General features: G+C 44.9%; 1 protein-coding gene across 1 annotated transcript in view; it reads left to right on the forward strand.

Annotated features, from left to right (window-relative positions):
- The first annotated feature begins 2558 nt into the window (after positions 1–2558).
- The window catches only part of prickle3 (prickle homolog 3), a 64450-nt gene continuing 44609 nt past the window's right edge, over positions 2559–22399 (forward strand). Inside the window, exon 1 of the mRNA XM_056273336.1 lies at positions 2559–2768. Within this exon, the coding sequence (XP_056129311.1) occupies positions 2727–2768 (42 nt within the window). The 5' untranslated portion in view covers positions 2559–2726. The remainder of the gene's footprint in view (positions 2769–22399) is intronic.

Genomic DNA, 22399 nt, shown 5'->3' on the forward strand with positions numbered 1-22399 from the left:
AAGGAAAATAGAAAAGTCAAGAAGGAACATAGATAAGTAAAGAAGGAAATAGATAAGTAAAGAAGGAAAATAGAAAAGTAAAGAAGGAACATAGAAAAGTAAAGAAAGAACATAGATAAGTAAAGAAGGAAAATAGAAAAGTCAAGAAGGAACATAGATAAGTAAAGAAGGAACATAGATAAGTAAAGAAGGAAAATAGAAAAGTAAAGAAGGAAAATAGAAAAGTAAAGAAGGAACATAGATAAGTAAAGAAGGAAAATAAAAAAGTAAAGAAGGAAAATAGATAAGTAAAGAAGGAAAATAGAAAAGTAAAGAAGGAAAATAGAAAAGTAAAGAAGGAAAATAGAAAAGTAAAGAAGGAACATAGATAAGTAAAGAAGGAAAATAGATAAGTAAAGAAGGAAAATAGAAAAGTAAAGAAGGAACATAGATAAGTAAAGAAGGAAAATAGAAAAGTAAAGAAGGAAAATAGAAAAGTAAAGAATGAAAATAGAAAAGTAAAGAAGGAACATAGATAAGTAAAGAAGGAAAATAAAAAAGTAAAGAAGGAAAATAGAAAAGTAAAGAAGGAACATAGATAAGTAAAGAAGGAAAATAGAAAAGTAAAGAAGGAACATAGATAAGTAAAGAAGGAAAATAGATAAGTAAAGAAGGAAAATAGAAAAGTAAAGAAGGAACATAGATAAGTAAAGAAGGAAAATAAAAAAGTAAAGAAGGAACATAGAAAAGTAAAGAAGGAAAATAGAAAAGTAAAGAAGGAACATAGAAAAGTAAAGAAGGAACATAGATAAGTAAAGAAGGAAAATAGAAAAGTAAAGAAGGAACATAGATAAGTAAAGAAGGAACATAGATAAGTAAAGAAGGAAAATAGAAAAGTCAAGAAGGAAAATAGAAAAGTCAAGAGGGAAAATAGAAAAGTAAAGAAGGAAAATAGAAAAGTAAAGAAGGAACATAGATAAGTAAAGAAGGAAAATAGAAAAGTAAAGAAGGAACATAGATAAGTAAAGAAGGAAAATAGATAAGTAAAGAAGGAACATAGATAAGTAAAGAAGGAAAATAGATAAGTAAAGAAGGAAAATAGAAAAGTAAAGAAGGAACATAGATAAGTAAAGAAGGAAAATAAAAAAGTAAAGAAGGAAAATAGAAAAGTAAAGAAGGAAAATAGATAGGTAAAGAAGGAAAATAGATAGGTAAAGAAGGAACATAGAAAAGTAAAGAAGGAAAATAGAAAAGTCAAGAAGGAAAATAGAAAAGTAAAGAAGGAACATTGAAAAGTCAAGAAGGAAAATAGAAAAGTCAAGAAGGAAAATAGAAAAGTCAAGAAGGAAAATAGAAAAGTCAAGAAGGAAAATAGAAAAGTAAAGAAGGAAAATATATAAGGAAAGAAGGAAAATAGAAAAGTAAAGAAGGAACATAGATAAGTAAAGAAGGAAAATAGAAAAGTAAAGAATGAACATAGATAAGTAAAGAAGGAAAATAGAAAAGTAAAGAAGGAAAATAGAAAAGTAAAGAATGAACATAGATAAGTAAAGAAGGAAAATAGAAAAGTAAAGAAGGAAAATAGAAAAGTAAAGAAGGAACATAGATAAGTAAAGAAGGAAAATAGAAAAGTAAAGAAGGAAAATAGAAAAGTAAAGAAGGAAAATAGAAAAGTAAAGAAGGAAAATAGAAAAGTAAAGAATGAACATAGATAAGTAAAGAAGGAACATAGATAAGTAAAGAAGGAAAATAGAAAAGTAAAGAAGGAACATAGATAAGTAAAGAAGGAACATAGATAAGTAAAGAATGAAAATAGAAAAGTAAAGAAGGAAAATAGAAAAGTAAAGAAGGAAAATAGAAAAGTAAAGAAGGAAAATAGAAAAGTAAAGAAGGAAAATAGAAAAGTAAAGAAGGAAAATATATAAGGAAAGAAGGAACATAGATAAGGAAAGAAGGAACATAGATAAGTAAAGAAGGAAAATAGAAAAGTAAAGAAGGAAAATATATAAGGAAAGAAGGAACATAGATAAGTAAAGAAGGAACATAGATAAGTAAAGAAGGAAAATAAAAAAGTAAAGAAGGAAAATAGAAAAGTAAAGAAGGAACATAGATAAGTAAAGAAGGAAAATAGATAAGTAAAGAAGGAAAATAGATAGGTAAAGAAGGAACATAGAAAAGTAAAGAAGGAAAGGGGGACACAAAAGAAGAAGAAGAAGAAGAAGAAGAGTTGTGGAGGATCAGCTGGTGAGGAAGAGCCGCCGTGTGTGTGAGGAGTCTCCCGGAGGAGCACCCGGCAGCTGGTTTCTCCGGCGCGTGGTGTTTCTCCAGGTGAGATGCGTCTTCAGGCCTTTGTGTTTGAGCTTCTTTGCGAAACCGGATCTCGGAGGACCCGGGTTAGAGGCGTCTGCACGCGGCAGGTACAGCAAGTCCGCACGTCGCGTGGTAGGTGAGGCGTGATGACGTATCTGGAAGTGGGCCGAGCTCCCGCTGACTCCGGCTGTGCGTAAAAAGTCCACGGGGGGCGGACGGGGGGGGGTGTAAGGGGCGGGGAGGGGGAGTTGGAGGGGGGGAGGGAAAGTTAACCCGCGGAACAGGACGACGGAACCAAGCCGTAAGAGGTGTACCGCAGCGGGCTGTCGTGGGGCGATGGGAACTTGTCGTGGCTCCATGTGAACTCCGGAGTCCGCTTCTGAGCGAGTCCCACACGCTTCCGCTCGCTCGGCGTTGTGTACCGGTCCGTGGACTCGATGTTTTCACGCGGATCTAAGAAGCGGCGCTCGAGCCGCTCGGTAAGTACCCGCTCGCTAGCTTACATGTAGACCTCGTCCAGGTCCGTCCCGGTTCCGCCGCCGCTCATTACGAAGCGGTCTGTTTTTCCTCGTTGGCTTGTTAAAATAAGAGGCTGTGCCGGTACAGCGGGGAGGAGGGACGGGGGTCCCGGTACAGCGGGGAGGGGGACGGCGGTCCCGGTACAGCGAGGAGGGGGACGGCGGTCCCGGTACAGCGGGGAGGAGGGACGGGGGTCCCGGTACAGCGAGGAGGGACGGCGGTCCCGGTACAGCGAGGAGGGACGGGGGTCCCGGTACAGTGAGGAGGGACGGGGGTCCCGGTACAGCGAGGAGGAGGGACGGGGGTCCCGGTACAGCGAGGAGGGGGACGGGGGTCCCGGTACAGCGAGGAGGGACGGGGTCCCACCTTCACCTCGCTAGTCAAGCGGTGTCCGGCGCAACAACAGCCCGTCTCCCCCCTTTACCTCCCTTTTTTCAGTACTGCTGCTCTTCCACTCTATTTCCCTGTTATGAAGTATGGCATTCTTATGAAGTATGGTGTTCTTATGAAGTATGGTGTTCTTATGGAGTATGGTGTTCTTATGGAGTATGGTGTTCTTATGGAGTATGGTGTTCTTATGGAGTATGGCTTTCTAATGAAGTATGGTGTTCTTATAAAGTATGGTGTTCTTATGAAGTATGGCGTTCTTATGAAGTATGGCTTTCTTATGAAGTATGGCTTTCTAATGAAGTATGGTGTTCTTATGAAGTATGGCTTTCTTATGAAGTATGGTGTTCTTATAAAGTATGGCGTTCTTATAAAGTATGGTGTTCTTATGAAGTATGGTGTTCTTATGAAGTATGGCGTTCTTATGAAGTATGGCTTTCTTATGAAGTATGGTGTTCTTATGGAGTATGGTGTTCTTATGGAGTATGGTGTTCTTATGAAGTATGGCTTTCTTATGAAGTATGGTGTTCTTATAAAGTATGGCGTTCTTATGAAGTATGGTGTTCTTATGAAGTATGGCGTTCTTATGAAGTATGGCTTTCTTATGAAGTATGGTGTTCTTATGGAGTATGGTGTTCTTATGGAGTATGGTGTTCTTATGAAGTATGGCTTTCTAATGAAGTATGGTGTTCTTATAAAGTATGGCTTTCTTATGAAGTATGGTGTTCTTATAAAGTATGGCTTTCTAATGAAGTATGGTGTTCTTATGGAGTATGGCTTTCTAATGAAGTATGGTGTTCTTATAAAGTATGGCTTTCTTATGAAGTATGGTGTTCTTATAAAGTATGGCTTTCTAATGAAGTATGGTGTTCTTATGGAGTATGGTGTTCTTATGAAGTATGGCTTTCTTATGAAGTATGGCGTTCTTATGAAGTATGGCATTCTTATGAAGTATGGTGTTCTTATGAAGTATGGTGTTCTTATGAAGTATGGCATTCTCATGAAGTATGGTGTTCTTATGAAGTATGGCTTTCTTATGAAGTATGGCGTTCTTATAAAGTATGGCATTCTCATGAAGTATGGCATTCTTATAAAGTATGGCATTCTTATAAAGTATGGCATTCTTATGAAGTATGGGATTCTTATGAAGTATGGCGTTCTTATGAAGTATGGCGTTCTTATGAAGTATGGCGTTCTTATGAAGTATGGCTTTCTTATGAAGTATGGCATTCTTATGAAGTATGGCATTCTTATAAAGTATGGCGTTCTTATAAAGTATGGCGTTCTCATGAAGTATGGCAAACTTATGAAGTATGGCGTTCTTATAAAGTATGGCATTCTTATGAAGTATGGGATTCTTATGAAGTATGGCATTCTTATGAAGTATGGCGTTCTTATGAAGTATGGCGTTCTTATAAAGTATGGCTTTCTTATGAAGTATGGCGTTCTTATAAAGTATGGCATTCTCATAAAGTATGGCATTCTTATAAAGTATGGCTTTCTTATGAAGTATGGTGTTCTTATGAAGTATGGCGTTCTTATGAAGTATGGCATTCTTATGAAGTATGGCTTTCTTATGAAGTATGGCGTTCTTATAAAGTATGGCATTCTCATGAAGTATGGCATTCTGATGAAGTATTGCGTTCTTATGAAGTATGGCGTTCTTATAAAGTATGGCGTTCTCATGAAGTATGGCGTTCTCATGAAGTATGGCGTTCTTATGAAGTATGGCGTTCTTATGAAGTATGGCGTTCTTATAAAGTATGGCGTTCTTATGAAGTATGGCATTCTGATGAAGTATGGCGTTCTTATGAAGTATGGCGTTCTTATGAAGTATGGTGTTCTTATGAAGTATGGCATTCTTATGAAGTATGGCGTTCTTATGAAGTATGGCGTTCCTGACTGATGGAGTCATGCAGAAGCCCCCCTGGACAAACGCGTCACAGGAATTCACCTGAGCAGGTCGTGTTCACGCGTCTTGTTTCCCGACCCCCCGGTCTTACTGTCAGCAGTGAGGACGCCCGGTGAGAACACTGTGCAGAAGTTGTAAGCTTCTTAATATTCAGTCGATCGGTCAAGTTTTTGTCTGTATGACGCTAACTTATATGACATGGCATTCCAAAAAAAAAAAAAAAAAAAGGAAACTGTCCTTAAGCAAAAACAGTCGAGTCTGGAACAGCTGGGAGGGATGCTGGACTGTTGGGGATGCTTATGTTTGTCTCTGATGCAGATCTGAGCAGTTCACACACCACATTGTGGTCTACCTCGTCCCACTTTAAAGGCAGAAAGTGTAATCCATCCATCCATTATCCGAACCGCATATCCTGCCCTCAGGGCCGCGGGGATGCTGGAGCCTATCCCGGCAGTCACTGGGCGGCAGGCGGGGAGACACCCTGGACAGGCCGCCAGGCCACCACAAGGCCCACACACACACACACACACACATTCATACCTAGGGACAATGTAGTCCGGCTGATTCACCTGACCTATATGTCTTTGGACTGTGGGAGGAAACCGGAGCCCCTGGAGGAAACCCACACAGACACGGAGAGAACATGCAAATTCCACACAGAGGACGACCCGGGACGGCCCCCAAGGTTGGACTACCCCGGGGCTCGAACCCAGGACCTTCTTGCTATGAGGCGACAGCGCTAACCACTGCACCACCGTGCCGCCCCAGAAAGTGTAATAATAATAATACATTTTATTTGTGGGCTCCTTTCAGAGCACCCAAGGACACCTTACAGAAGACAGTAAAGACAAACAGCACTGTATCAGACAGCATAAAATCAAAACAAAGCAGGGTAGACAATAAGGAGTTAACACAACAGTGTAGTATAACAGTATAAAATCAAAACAAAGCAGGGTAGACAATAAGGAGTTAACACAACAGTGTAGTATAACAGTATAAAATCATCATCTGCACAAACCCCAGTGCAGCGTGGATCAGACTGAACGTGCCAGTCTGAAAAGGTGCGTTTTGAGATGGGATGTGAAGGTTGAAAGAGAGTCAGTGTTGTGATGTCTTGTGGGAGAGAGCTCCATAGGTGGGGGGGGGGGGCAGGATGACTGAAGGCTCTAGACCCCATGGTAGTCCAGCGAGCCCGATGGTGTAGTGAGTTGGAGAGCAGAAGAGGATGTGAGAGTGCGGGAGGGCGTGTGGATATGAAGGAGTTCAGGAAGATATGAAGGAGCTAGGTTATTAAGGGCCTTAAAGGTGAGGAGGAGCAGGGTCTTGAAGTCGGTACGGTGTTTAACAGGGAGCCAGAGGAGGTGCTGAAGAACAGGAGTGATGTGATCTATGGAAGGTGGAAGGAGTTCTGGTACTGATACGGGCAGCTGGATTCGGGGCCAGCTGAAGTTCATGAAGACACTCGAGCCTAATCTCCAAAGCCTGTTTTCGCCACCTTGAAAAAGTGAACCGCCGGAGCCAAAGAGGAGCTAAACGCTCCTCTGGATGCTGCGATGAAACAGCCTAGAAAAGGAAACGCAGTAAGAACGAGTTATTCATTTGTTTGGGGAGGGGTTTAAATCGAGCTAAATCAAGTGCGAGAATGTCACTATTTGTCTCTCATTTTGCAGAGAGACATGCTTAGTAGTCTGTTGCCCTGTGTGACGGCCCGGCGGCCTGTCCAGGGTGTCTCCCCGCCTGCCGCCCAAGGACTGCTGGGATCGGCTCCAGCCTGCCCGCGACCCTGAGAGCAGGATAAGCGGTTCAGATAATGGATGGATGGACGGTGACATCATGTTGTTGTGTCAGGGTTGTGTCAGACACCAGACAAAAATGAAACGGTCAGGTTCATGACTACCAGGTGGAGCTATGTTGTCAAACTAGGCTGTAGTTGTTTTGTCTTTCTCAGCACAACACGTGACAACATTAAAGAAAAACAACACAGTACTAAACAGCAACAGATGCTTAATGCCAAACAGATATTAGACGGATATAACATATTGCATATTAACGGTGCAAACCAGCTTAAGCAAATACAAAAGTAAAATAAAAAGCCCCCTCCCCCCCTCCCCCTCCTCCTCCCTCCCCCTCAGTAGTGAACTATAGCGATTGCAGGATTAGCTGGTCGCACTAGCCAGGTCATGAGTAGGGGGGGTAACCGGGTTTATCTTATTCTCTCCACATGGGAGGCGTTTGACGGGTCGCCGGGCCACGTCTTGGTGCTCGGGACCCCTTTTTTCTTCCCAAAACAAAAGAAGCAGCCTCCTCGCCGTCATAAGGCGGTGAGAGAGGAAGTGCTGGCGAGACTGGTCCGCGTATCGGACGAGGAGGATTAGAAGAGGGTCCTCTTCGAGCCGGGTGTGGACTATTTGAGACGGTATCTGGAGGGTTTGTGTCCAGCAGGTCTGGGTCTTTGGGCAGTAGGCGGTAGTAGTTTGTGTGTGTGTGTGTGCGACTGTGACATCTGCGTCTCTTGCAGACTTGGGAACATGTCCAAGCTGTAACTGTGAATCCCACTATAATTACACCAGTCAACCGCTTGTGAAGCTTAACGTGCTGATAAACAAAGGCTTAAGCCTGCGGGGCCGCGGCGGCGAGCCGTACGCCACGCCGAGTGTCGCCCCGTACGGGTCCGAGGTGACACGCTCAGCATTCGTAGTAACGCTTTCTGGAGGCGTACTGGGGAAACATCATGCAGTACTGCACAACTACAGCAGTGTACATGTGAAAACATCATGCAGTACTGTACAACTACAGCAGTGTACATGTGAAAACATCATGCAGTACTGTACAACTACGGCAGTGTACATGTGAAAACATCATGCAGTACTGTACAACTACGGCAGTGTACATGTACATGTGAAAACATCATGCAGTACTGCACAACTACAGCAGCGTACATGTGAAAACATCATGCAGTACTGCACCACTACAGCAGTGTACATGTGAAAACATCATGCAGTACTGTACAACTACGGCAGTGTACATGTGAAAACATCATGCAGTACTGCACCACTACAGCAGTGTACATGTGAAAACATCATGCAGTACTGTACAACTACGGCAGTGTACATGTGAAAACATCATGCAGTACTGCACGACTACAGCAGCGTGCATGTGAAAACATCATGCAGTACTGTACAACTACAGCAGCGTACATGTGAAAACATCATGCAGTACTGTACAACTACAGCAGTGTACATGTGAAAACATCATGCAGTACTGCACAGCTACAGCAGCGTACATGTGAAAACATCATGCAGTACTGTACGACTACAGCAGTGTACATGTACATGTGAAAACATCATGCAGTACTGTACGACTACAGCAGTGTACATGTGAAAACATCATGCAGTACTGTACGACTACAGCAGTGTACATGTAAAAAAATCATGCAGTACTGTACAGCTACAGCAGTGTACATGTGAAAACATCATGCAGTACTGTACGACTACAGCAGTGTACATGTGAAAACATCATGCAGTACTGTACAGCTACAGCAGTGTGCATGTGAAAACATCATGCAGTACTGTACACCTACAGCAGTGTACATGTGAAAACATCATGCAGTACTGTACAACTACAGCAGTGTACATGTGAAAACATCATGCAGTACTGCACAAGTACAGCGGCGTACATGTGAAAACATCATGCAGTACTGCACAACTACAGCAGTGTACATGTACATGTGAAAACATCATGCAGTACTGTACGACTACAGCAGCGTACATGTACATGTGAAAACATCATGCAGTACTGTACGACTACAGCAGCGTACATGTACATGTGAAAACATCATGAAGTACTGTATGACGACAGCAGTGTACATGCAGACAGGTATTCGAGAGGACAGGGTCGTTCAGTAGTAGTTAGTTTTCCAGATAATTAGCATCGCCCATGTTTGCATGGACTGCTTGCGTCAACTGGGGTTGAATGTTGGAAGTTGAACAGCAACACAATATCCAAGAGAAGCAGTTTGGTCGCAGTGAAATGTACATTACAATGTGGCCAGACATCTTTTTCCGCTGGGGTTAGATGCTGATATGTATACAGTAAGTACCGCACACAAGTATGTGTAAGAGTGTGGTATATATGTGTATGTGTAAGTGCCAGATAAAGCCACACTAACACTGTGTACTTCCTAAAATCCTATATTGACCATTGCTATGACCGAGATGGGTATGGGTTGCAGGTAAGGACATCATCGTCCTTGTTTTATTATCTCATGCTATGGCAGTGTGTCCTGACATAGTCCCCACAAGATTAACCAGTTTGTGTGTCAGGATGGTTTGAAATCTGTACATGGTGTAGTGCTTATCTTACTCCGGCTTTGTGAGGAGAGCGTCGGCAAGTATAAGTACTGAAAAGCTTGTTTAGCCCTGCGTTTGAAATGTAATTATAGTGTTGTGGAACTAGTACTTCCAGTGGTTTTACACCGAGGAGCTCTGACTGCCGACAGAGCACGCATGTGGCTGTAGCAGTACGTGCGTATCAAAGCGTACCTTCGCAGAATCTTCCGGATTTACACGTAGTCGGCATCAGCAACGGCCTGCTCGGTAATGTCACGTTGGTTGTCGGTCATTAGCCCGATCCAAATCAAATTACCCCATCATAAGACCTCTCATCAGATAAACATGTATGAAGGCTGCCAAGACGCGGCCGGATGCCAGGTGAACGTCCACCGCCGGGGCTCGAGTCCCCCGGTGACCCTGTGCTTACATAAACGTTTGTCTTGGGTAAGGCCGGGCACTAACTCGGCATCATCCGTCGTTTCTTGTCTTGCAGTCACACTGCATCGGGTGACATGCGGATATCGTCATGTAGTGATGCACAGCTTCGTCATCAAACATAAGGACAACGAGAAAATGGAGTTGGGAATATTTGAGGGCTTGTCACATCACAGGTGGCTTCGGTTTGACGTTATACTGCCAAGCAGGTCGACGCGGTGAAGCTCGGTTGGTTTCTTAGACGTGGCCTTTTGGCTAATGTAAGAAGAGATCGTGATATATGTAACCGGTTATTTTTCTTCCGCTTTCGCACGAGGACCGCTTGATTTGGATTCTTCCCCCAACAGAGCTCCACAAGCAACAACGCCGCGTACAGCACTTCCGCTCTCTCTTCAGCCTTCAAAATAAGAGCTCAAGGCGTATACTGTGGCGACAGCTTATAACGGGAACTTAAAGTCACTAACAGGCAAGTCCAGAAAAATAGGTTGCATATATATCTCCCTAAAATTCCTCTTGTGATTGTTGTGATAATAATATCTTGGATATTGCCCAACAGCAATGGTCTGATAAGCCCCTTGTTTGTAAAGTTGTCTCGGGGGCGGTGGGCCTCGCAGCACAGCAGTAAGGCCTGGGTGAAGCTGCCCGGTGGACAAACGGTTTTCGTTGGGTTTTTCTTGGGCACAGGAAACCGTGACGCAGAAACCATTAGAGAAAAGCAAAGAAAAGGGGGGAAAGCCGGGGATGGCAGAACTGCAGGTTGTCCGTTTGATCTCGTCCGGCGGGGAGAGAGATGGCTCTTCCCCAGCATGCCAAGGCAGCCCGAGCCGCTGACCCCTGACCCCCCCCCCCTCGTTAATGTTTAACCCCTCAGAGCCCGGAGTCCAGCGCCAGAATGACGTTCTCTCGTTTACTTTTCACAGTGTGTGGACTGGTTGTATGCCATGAGTTGTTTGTCTTTGTTCAGAAGTGCTTTTTTTTCTTGTGCGCTAGCAGATCAACGCCTTCTTTCTCACAGCGTTTGTGCAACTTTGCCAACTGGTCCTGATGATAAAAAGTTTTGCTTTTTTTTTACATTTTGGTATGAAGCACAAATGGAAACCCTGAGCCAACGCAACCGCTTGCTGACGGCAGAAAACGCGGAAGAAAAAAAACAAGCTCCTCTTTCAAGTTTATGTGTAACTGTTTGCATGGTGACTCGGTAGCACGAAAGAGCCCGAGCAAACAAAGCGAGCGCCGGGCCATTTCATCTCGTTCGCCCTCGGTGAACACGAGAGTCGATAAGTCAGAGATCCAGGAGTGTCCCTCCCCCCCCACCCCCCAATGTGAGCCATGTGAACTTGGAGTGTTTTATTTACTTTAAGGAGCCGGCTTCCTTGCGGGCCCCTCCCTCCCTCCATATCCTTCAGAGACGACACAATAGGCTGACCCCATTGTCGAGGCACCGACCTGACGGCATTATCTGCCCTGCAAGGGTGAAAGGAAACACGCACGCGAGGGCCGCGAGTCTGTGTGCAGACCTGACATACGAGAGATTATCATTAGTTTTACATCGGGGGGGGGGGGGGGGGAGGAATGTAAAACCAATACACAAGCGTCAGTAGTCAAAGAAGAGGCCTCGGATTTTTTTTCCTGCCTTCCGCTTTCAAGTACTCCAACAGAAAGGGAAACGAGACGGCCTCTTTTCGCTCATATAAAAGATTTTTTTCTTTATCGCTCCCCGTCTAGTAACGTAGTTTGCCATCGGGGTCGCACGGGGCGAGCATCTCTGTTCTGTAATCACCGCGCGATGTTAATTAGAACCAGCCTGACGGGTTTTTAGGTGTCTCTGGATCAGTTTACAGACCCGACTCCCTGCCCCGAACCCTTCCGCTCAGCTAAGGGGATGGAGTGGGATGTTTTCGCTTAAGCTTTTATTGAATGTGGTGCACATTGTTCAGGGGGGTTATTAAACAAAATGAAATGTATAAAAACCTCCCCCCCCCCCCATTTACTTGTGGCCTAATCAGTTAACGAGCAGTTTGCTGTCTTTCGCCCACGCTCGACCTTGGCCTTGGAATGTTTTAAACACCCTTTCCTGAGAAATCCTTAATTTCTCATTACAGAAAACAAATGGTGCACTTTAAGTATATTTTCCAAAGTACACTTAAGTATTTAAAGGAAATTAACTTTGGGGAACCGAGAATGTACTTATAATATACTGTTACGATACGCTTTGGGATCCAATTGGCCCAGTGTTTAGTAGATAGAAGTAAGTATAAGTGTATTTAGCATACTTGTTAGTGTACCTGTATAGGCGGCTGTTGGGACTGATAGCTATACACAAATACAAAATGTGTACTCCCAAGAATTTATTCGATAAATCTGAAAATACATGCAAAGCTTTAGTATTCTGTTCTCACTTCAGTTCTACTCTCAATTTATTCTCAGTTCAAGTACAACAACATTAAAATAAAAGTACACTTTGCTTATTTTTAGTTGGACAGGAGGTGTACTAAAAGTGAACTGAACTTATTTTTGTCTAAGCGTGAAGCTGACTGATGCAGAGGAAGAGGTGGGCACGCTGCGTGCCCACCTCTTCCTCTGCATCAGTCAGCTTCTTCATGACATTGATTGACAATCCATGTTTTGGTTCTTTAACACCTTGCAAATATTACTTTATTTAATATTATTCATTGCTTCAATATTTACCCAGGTAAAAAAAAAAAAGAATTGATATTGCATGCATCTGCTTTTCCTTGTTTAAAGACATGCCGTCATGATCAGTTTTGGGTAAATTTTCCCAAATCACAGAGACACATTCCGGTGACTCAGGCTCCATTTGTGGCCTTCTGTTTGGCTGAGTGTTGGTAAACTGTTGTAATGGGATGTGCACTAAAAATGACCCGTCCCGCTTTGAATGTTTTCACTTTAATCAGCAGATCCGAAGGTATGGAGAGAGGATGACCGGCTCATATATCCATTTCCCATTTGATTTGTTAGTGTCCCGTGTTCGGCTTGGGCTATCTGGTAAGGGAAGAATCCAGTCTTTATTGAAGTGACCGATCTCGGGGGTAGAGCAGGAGGTGGCTCTGTGGCAGGTAGGCAGGCAGGCAGAAGTCCATGAATGGCGACGTTCCAGCGAAGACTGGTCCATAGTGGAGGCCTTTTAAGGGTGAGGGCGATTGCCGGGGTGAAGGGGGGGGGTCAGCAGGTGTCAGCTGGTGTAGCAGGTGTCAGCTGGCGTAGCAGGTGTCAGCTGGTGTAGCAGGTGTCAGCTGGTGTAGCAGGTGTCAGCTGGTGTAGCAGGTGTCAGCTGGTGTAGCAGGTGTCAGCTGGTGTAGCAGATGCCAGCTGGTGTAGCAGGTGTCAAGGGCGAGAGGCTGTGACAGTATTGATAAGTTGAGGGTGCGATCGGTGTTTTCATAAGATAATCAATCACACACAAGAAAATGCTGATAAAGGATCAGTAAGAATGGTGGCATTATGACCAAGCAGGTGCACTGTAGGGGGTGTAATGGTATTCGTACCGAAAGTGTTCGGTATGGGTCTCTAAGTTCGGTTGGCATGTGTACTGAACCGCTGCACATGTGGGACATTTGTGTGTGCGGAACTTAATTTAAAACTCGGTGTTTCCCGCCCAACAACTTCCGCAGAGGGCCGGATGTTGTACGTCCAGCCAGCCCACTAAGCAAACGCGCACTCACGCACGCGCCCCGCGGAGAGCTCGCCGGTTAGCGCAGCGCCGCTTCGTAGCTATGGCAAACGCAGACAAACCGGAACTTGAAGATCCAGTACAGCTCAGGTTCAGTGAACTTTCTAAGTTGCTGCACATTAATGGATATTTATTCTATTGTGTTTTTTTCCCCCGCGGAGCTGCCGCCGTGGTCTGTGAGTCGCAAATTGTGGTCACTCGTTCACTCGCGGGCGACCTGAGAGGGACGCTTAGTAGTGACGTCACTGGGATGCGCTCGCAACTCGCCGCAGGTGCGCCATGGGTCTGGATGGTTTCGTGCTTGTTTATTTATCTCAGAGATTATTAATGTTTGGACTTGGACAAGGCTTGTGACCGTCTACCCCAGGGCACTCTGGGGGGGGGGGGGGGGGTACCGGGGCAGTTGCCACAAGCCATCCGGTCCTTGTATAACCAGACTGAGAGCTGTGTCCGCATTCTCAGCACAAAGTCAAACATGTTTTTGGTGGGTGTGGGACTCCGCCAAGGTTGTCCCTTGTCTCCCATTCTGTTTGTGATATTCATGGACAGGATCTCAAGGTACAGACAAGGTGAGGAGTGCGTCCTTTTTGGGAACCTCAGAATTGCATCTCTGCTCTTCTCAGATGATGTGGTTTTGTTGGCTTCATCAGAACGTGACCTCCAGCGCGAACTGGGGCGGTTTGCAGCTGAGTGTGAAATGGCCGGGATGAGAGTTAGCACCTCCACGTCTGAGGCCATGGTTCTCTACCGGAAAATGGTGGCTTGCTCCCTCCGGGTTGGGGATGAGTTGTTGCCTCAAGTGAAGGAGTTCAAGTATCTCGGGGTCTTGTTCACGAGTGAGGGTAGGATGGAGCGGGAGATTGACAGGTGGATTGGTGCAGCATCAGCAGTAATGTGGACGTTGTACCAGACCGTTGTGGTGAAGAGGAAGCTGAGCCGGAAGGGAAAGCTCTCAATTTACCAGTCAGTCTTCGTTTCAACCCTCACCTATGGTGATGAGCTTTGAGTAGTGACCGAAAGGGTGAGATCGTGGATACAAGGTGCTGAAATGAGTTTCCTCCGTAGGGTGTCTAGGCTCAGCCTTAGAGATAGGGTGAGGAGCTCGGACATCCGGAGGGAACTTTGAGTAGAGCTGCTGCTCCCTCACATCGAAAGGAGCCAGTTGAGGTGGTTCAGGCATCTGATTAGGATGCCTCATGGGCACCTTCCTTTGGAGGTTTCCCAGGCACGTCCAACTGGGAGGAGACCCCGGGGTAGACCCAGAACTCACCGGAGGGACTACATGTCCAGTCTGGTTTCGGAACGCCTTGGGATCCCCCAGGAGGAGCTGGAGGGCATTGCTGGGGAGAGGGACGTCTGGAGTGCCCTACTTAGCTTGCTGCCCCCGCGACCCGACCCCGGAGAAGCGGCTGAAGATGAGATGAGATGAAAATTAATGTTGCACGGTCCTAATGTGAAGTTGAACGCTGCTAGTGTGAATACAAGTACAGTACAGTTGATTTTCTAAATGCTGCACTTAATGGATGTTAATTTCATTATATATTTTTTTATTTGAGAAAGTATTTATTTTGGTTTACTTATAAGTCAATTTTACTTTTATATTAGTAGATTTCAGCAGACATGCTTTTTTTTTTATTTAAGAAAGACAGAATCAGGGTGTCGGAGTAGCGTAGTGGTCTATTCCATTGCCTACCAACACAGGGATCGCTGGTTTGAATCCCCGTGTTACCTCCGGCCTGGTCGGGCGTCCCTACAGACACAATTGGCCGTGTCTGCGGGTGGGAAGCCGGATGTGGGTATGTGTCCTGGTCGCTGCACTAGCGCCTCCTCTGGTTGGGGGGGGGACGGGGGGGTAGTATTGTGATCCTCCCACGTGCTACGTCCCCCTGGTGAAACTCCTCACTGTCAGGTGAAAGAAGCGGCTGGTGACTTCACATGTATGGGAGGAGGCATGTGGTAGTCTGCAGCCTCCCCGGATCGGCAGAGGGGGTGGAGCAGAGACCGGGACGGCTCGGAAGAGTGGGGTCATTGGCCGGATACAATTGGGGAGAAAAAGGGGGAAAATTCCAAAAAACAAAACAAAAGAAAGGCCGAGCCATACCCTAGTTTGTTCAGTAAACTTGGGGTTAATAAGAAAAGAAGCCATTTTATGTTTTGTTTCTTTCCCCCCGCTGTACCGAAAACGCACCGAACCGTGACTTCAAAACGAAGTTACGCACCAAACCGTGATTTCTGTGTACCGTTACACATTACACCCCTACTCGTTGTTCATTTCACTGAAACAGTTGTGTACATTCACAAAACTGTCTCCCTTTACTGTAATGCATCCTTTAAGACCAGGTAGTGACAACATTAAAGTTATGTCACCATATTACCAGAACCAAATTCCCAGAAGGTAACTAGACTCACATCACCATGTCAATATTATGTCACTATTTTACACTTTTCTACTTTAGAGTGAAGTATAGCATCGTGTAGTCATAGGTCAGCTAGTTCTTCTAATTATATGGATTTGTTTTTAAAATGTTAAATGAATCAGAGTTCCTCTCTCTATGTCCTGCAGGTTGAGTCGCCATGTCAATCTAGCTGCTTCTAGGGACTGCTACCCTGGCTAAATGAAACCGAAAGGTCCAGTCACCCAGAAGTCTTTTGCACGGTCCATTTACCTCATCTTGTCACCTTTTATACCTGGTTCTGTTCATGACATGAATTAAAGTAGTGATTAATTGGACAATGTGGCTCAAATCAAATCACAGTGTCAGGCTAAAGTCCAAGTGTGTTAATGTCACAGCAGGCATTAAAGCAGCATGTGAATTATATTACAGCATGGGACAAACTCGTTGATACGGCGCTAAAATTGCATGTGGCCGTCATTGCAAAAACGACTACATGCGAGTAACCCGTAAGAAACAAACTACACTTCCTCATGAAATATACTAAAGAGTGAAAGCTGAATATCTTCACAAAAGCCCCATCTGACTCTTACTATTTCTGTTATTTTACATTATATATCTCATCTCTCATCTCATCATCAACCACTTCTCCGGGGTCGGGTGGCGGTGGCAGCAAGCTAAGTAGGGCACTCCAGACGTCCCTCTCCCCAGCAACGCCCTCCAGCTCCTCCTGGGGGATCCCACGGCGTTCCCAGGCCAGCTCCGGCGAGTTCTGGGTCTACCCCGGGGGGGTCCTCCCAGTTGGACGTGCCCAGAAAACCTCCAAAGGAAGACACCCAGATGCCCGAACCACCTCAACTGCCTCCTTTTGACGTTCAGGAGCAGCGGCTCTACTCCGAGCTCCCAGCAGATGTGCGAGCTCCTCAGCCTATCTCTAAGGCTGAGCCCAGACCCCTATGGAGGAAACTCATGTCAGCCGCCTGTGTCCGCCATCTCAAAAGAGTTGTTCTGTTGTTCCACGGCCAGGACGGAATCCGTATCGTTCCTCCTGGATGTGAGATTCTACAATCGGTCGGAGCCTCCTTTCCAGAACCCTAGAGTCCACTTTCCCAGGGAGGCTGAGCACACCCTCCGGTCATATGCTTTATATATGCCGTTATCAAAACAGGTCACTTTGATATTAACATATCTTTCTCCCCCCCCCTCCTTTTCTACCCAATTGTACCTGTCCAATTACCCCACTCTTCTGAGCTGCCCCGTCGCTGCTCCACCCCCTCTTCCGAGCAGGGGAGGGCTGCAGACCACCACATGCCTCCTCCCATACATGTGGAGTCGCCAGCCGCTTCTTTTCACCTGACAGTGAGGAGTTTCACCAGGGAGGATCACGCTATTCCCCCTAGTTCCCCCCCCCCCCGAACAGGCGCTCCAACTGGCCAGAGGAGGCGCTAGTGCAGCGACCAGGACACATACCCACATCCGGCTTCCCGCCCGCAGACACGGCCAATGGTGTCTGTAGGGACGCCCGACCAAGCCGGAGGTAACACGGGGATTCGAACCGGCGATCCCCGTGTCGGTAGGCAGCGGACTGGACCGCCACGCCACCCGGACGCCCTAACATATTCTTTTTAAGTAACACGTGAGGAAAAGCACTGTCGTGTTAATTATTCCCCGCTCGTTTATCCGTTGTTTCTTGAACGCGTTAGCGGAGGCCTCTCGGCATGTGGAGCCGTATCGGGAAGATAAGCCGAGCAAACTCGCCGCTGCCCGCACGGCGGTTACACATTAAAGCTGAGGAATAAGTAACGAGGGAAGATGGACGGTTGTGTTGCCCCCAAACCATCGTTACCTCAGGAACACGTCCAATAAAAATAAAAACAAAAACAAAGACTCCAGATGGAAAAACAAGTTTGAAATGGATGCAGATGCTTCGGCGAGATGCTCACCAGGCCGCGTGTGGTAGAAAACGCCGTTAAAAGACGGCTGAGCAAGTACACACAGGTACCTCCTTACCTCGCATGCTTCTCCCTTTATTGGCTGGCCTCTGTGGCTCTGTATGCATGTGCCCATGTGTGTGTCTGTGTGTGTCTGTGTGTGTTTGTGTGTGTTTGCACACGTCCTGCATGCTTAAAAGTATGCTCCTGCGCCTTTGTGTGTAAAAGTGCAAAAAAATGTGTGCCTTTATGAATGGGTCAGAGGTCATCTTTGAAGGGCTTTTTGTAGAGAGTCAAAGAGGTGTGAAGTTCCTCCTCCGTCAGGACTGTGAACTCCTTCAGGTGGGGTGGGAGCTGTAGATATCGGCAAGAGCTTGTGTTTATCAAACAGAAACCCAGTCCATCGGGTCGGCCGGTGGCTGCAGAGGAAAAGATGGTGGAGACACGGTGACTACATGGAGGGGAAAAGGGTGCAGCTCTCTTCCTATGTCCGTTTCCTTCCTCTCATCTTTTACGAAGAGGCTTGGCAAACACACACACACACACACACACACATGTTGAACTACGTCACGTGCGCTCGTACACACGGTCGGAGGACCAGAAGTCAGGGCGAGGTGGAGGCGGTTGTTTTAGCGCTAAGCCGTGGAGTTGCTGTTGGCCAAGTCAGACGCACCGCTCAGCACTTTTTTTGGCAGAGGAATTTTTGGTCTCTTCCCCTCCGAGGTACATCTGAACATTATCTGGACGGCCAGCATGGAGCACTTCTCATGAGCGCCGGCAGAAATCCTGCCCCGTGGCCCTACAGGTGGCCGGGCTCCAGCACCGGGAAATACCGAAAATGTTATCGTCGCAGTAATCACAGGGACTTCTACACAATGGTGATTACATATATCACAATGGTGACTATATAGATCACAATGGTGACTATATAGATCAGCATGGTGATTATATAGATCACAATGGTGATTACATATATCACAATGGTGATTATATAGATCACAATGGTGATTACATATATCACAACGGTGGTTACATATATCACAATGGTGATTATATAGATCACAATGGTGATTATATAAATCACAATGGTGGTTACATATATCACAATAGTGATTATATAGATCACAATGGTGATTATGTATCACAATGGTGATTACATATATCACAATAGTGATTATATAGATCACAGTGGTGATTATATAGATCACAATGGTGATTCCATATATCACAGTGGTGATTATATATATCACAATGGTGATTATATAGATCACAATGGTGATTACATCACAATGGTGATTATTTCTATCACAATGGTGATTATTTCTATCACAACGGTGGTTACATATATCACAATAGTGATTATATAGATCACAATGGTGGTTACATATATCACAATAGTGATTATATAGATCACAATGGTGGTTGCATATATCACAATGGTGATTATATAGATCACAATGGTGATTACATATATCACAATAGTGATTATATAGATCACAATGGTGGTTACATATATCACAATAGTGATTACATATATCACAATAGTGATTATATAGATCACAATGGTGATTACATATATCACAATGGTGATTACATATATCACAATGGTGATTATATAGATCACAATGGTGGTTACATATATCACAATGGTGATTATATAGATCACAACGGTGGTTACATATATCACAATAGTGATTATATAGATCACAATGGTGATTATATATCACAATGGTGATTACATATATCACAATAGTGATTATATAGATCACAGTGGTGATTATATAGATCACAATGGTGATTCCATATATCACAATGGTGATTATATAGATCACAATGGTGATTATATAAATCACAATGGTGATTATTTCTATCACAACGGTGGTTACATATATCACAATAGTGATTATATAGATCACAATGGTGGTTACATATATCACAATAGTGATTATATAGATCACAATGGTGGTTACATATATCACAATTGTGATTATTTCTATCACAACGGTGGTTACATATATCACAATAGTGATTATATAGATCACAATGGTGGTTACATATATCACAATAGTGATTACATATATCACAATAGTGATTATATAGATCACAATGGTGATTACATATATCACAATAGTGATTATATAGATCACAATGGTGGTTACATATATCACAATAGTGATTACATATATCACAATAGTGATTATATAGATCACAATGGTGATTACATATATCACAATGGTGATTACATATATCACAATGGTAGTTACATATATCACAATGGTGATTATATAGATCACAACGGTGGTTACATATATCACAATGGTGATTATATAGATCACAATGGTGATTATATATCACAATGGTGATTACATATATCACAATAGTGATTATATAGATCACAGTGGTGATTATATAGATCACAATGGTGATTCCATCTATCACAGTGGTGATTATATATATCACAATGGTGATTATATAGATCACAATGGTGATATATAAATCACAATGGTGATTATTTCTATCACAACGGTGGTTACATATATCACAATAGTGATTATATAGATCACAATGGTGGTTACATATATCACAATAGTGATTATATAGATCACAATGGTGGTTACATATATCACAATGGTGATTATTTCTATCACAACGGTGGTTACATATATCACAATAGTGATTATATAGATCACAATGGTGGTTACATATATCACAATAGTGATTACATATATCACAATAGTGATTATATAGATCACGATGGTGATTACATATATCACAATGGTGATTACATATATCACAATGGTGATTATATAGATCACAATGGTGGTTACATATATCACAATGGTGATTATATAGATCACAATGGTGATTACATATATCACAATAGTGATTATATAGATCACAACGGTGGTTACATATATCACAATGGTGATTATATAGATCACAATGGTGATTATATAAATCACAATGGTGATTACATATATCACAATGGTGATTATATAGATCACAATGGTGATTACATATATCACAATGGTGATTATATAAATCACAATGGTGATTATATAAATCACAATGGTGATTACATATATCACAATGGTGATTATATATGCAAAAATGCCGTGTTTAAGAACCCACCTGAGGTTCATCACGGTGAACTGCAGTAAAGTGTCAAACCAACGCTGGTTTTCCAGTAATGCGCCCTCACATGGTTCATTTTCTGAGATATTTTAGGCAGCAGATCCTCGTTATTGAGTCAGACAACGATGTCTGTCGTCATGTGACAATATCCGAATGTCTTCCTGTTAAAGATGATGGCATTGAACTGTTCCCCGCCTCTACCTGTCTCCCGCCTCTACCTGTCTCCCTCCTCTACCTGTCTCCCACCTCTACCTGTCTCCCGCCTCTACCTGTCTCCCGCCTCTACCCGTCTCCCGCCCCTACCTGTCTCCCGCCTCCCGCCCCTACCTGTCTCCCGCCTCTACCTGTCTCCCGCCTCTACCTGTCTCCCGCCTCCCGCCCCTACCTGTCTCCCGCCCCTACCTGTCTCCCGCCTCTACCTGTCTCCCGCCTCCCGCCCCTACCTGTCTCCCACCTCTACCTGTCTCCCGCCTCTACCTGTCTCCCGCCCCTACCTGTCTCCCGCCCCTACCTGTCTCCCGCCTCTACCTGTCTCCCGCCCCTACCTGTCTCCCGCCTCTACCTGTCTCCTTCTGTGATGTTTAAATACGCCGGAGCAAGATGGCGGTGATCATGTCTCCTGTGTTGGGTGGCGTTCACCACCCTGTCCGCACGTTGACAGCTGGACGTTATCGTCAGTTGTTTCTGACCGTCAGTCAGTACTGGGTTTACCTCGGCTTCTTCAGGCGTGATCAATGATTGTTTGACTGACTGATTGATTGAATGATTGATCAGTTGATTGATTTTAGCATGTTATCCCCCCCCCCACCTTTTCTCCCCAATTGTACTTGGCCAATCACCCCACTCTTCCGAGCCGTCCCGGTCGCTGCTCCGCCCCCTCTGCTGATCTGGGGAGGGCTGCAGACTACCACATGCCTCCTCCCATACATGTGGAGTCACCAGCTGCTTCTCTTCACCTGACGATGAGGAGTTTCCCCAGGGGGACGTAGCACATGGGAGGATCACTCCCCCCCCCCCCCCAAAAAAAGGCACCCTGACCGACCAGAGAAGGCGCTAGCGCAGCAACCAGGATACATACTCACATCCGGCTTCCCACCTGCAGACACGGCCAATTGTGTCTGTAGGGACACCCGACCATGCCGGAGATAACACAGGGGATTCGAACTGGCGATCTCCGTGTTGGCAGGCAACACGGAGATCGCCAGTTCCTCCTCGGCTGCTGCGGAGCACGATGCTGGAGAGGCTACTCCTCCCCGGCTGCTGCGGAGCACGATGCTGGGGATACTACTCCTCCCCGGCTGGGGAGGTGGTTTATAGCCGGTCCTCCCTGCTGGCTGGTGAATTTTCTCAGGCTGTGCGCTGCGTGTACCGTACGT

Source organism: Lampris incognitus, chromosome 2, assembly GCF_029633865.1.
Source record: "Lampris incognitus isolate fLamInc1 chromosome 2, fLamInc1.hap2, whole genome shotgun sequence".
Lineage (NCBI taxonomy): Eukaryota > Metazoa > Chordata > Actinopteri > Lampriformes > Lampridae > Lampris > Lampris incognitus.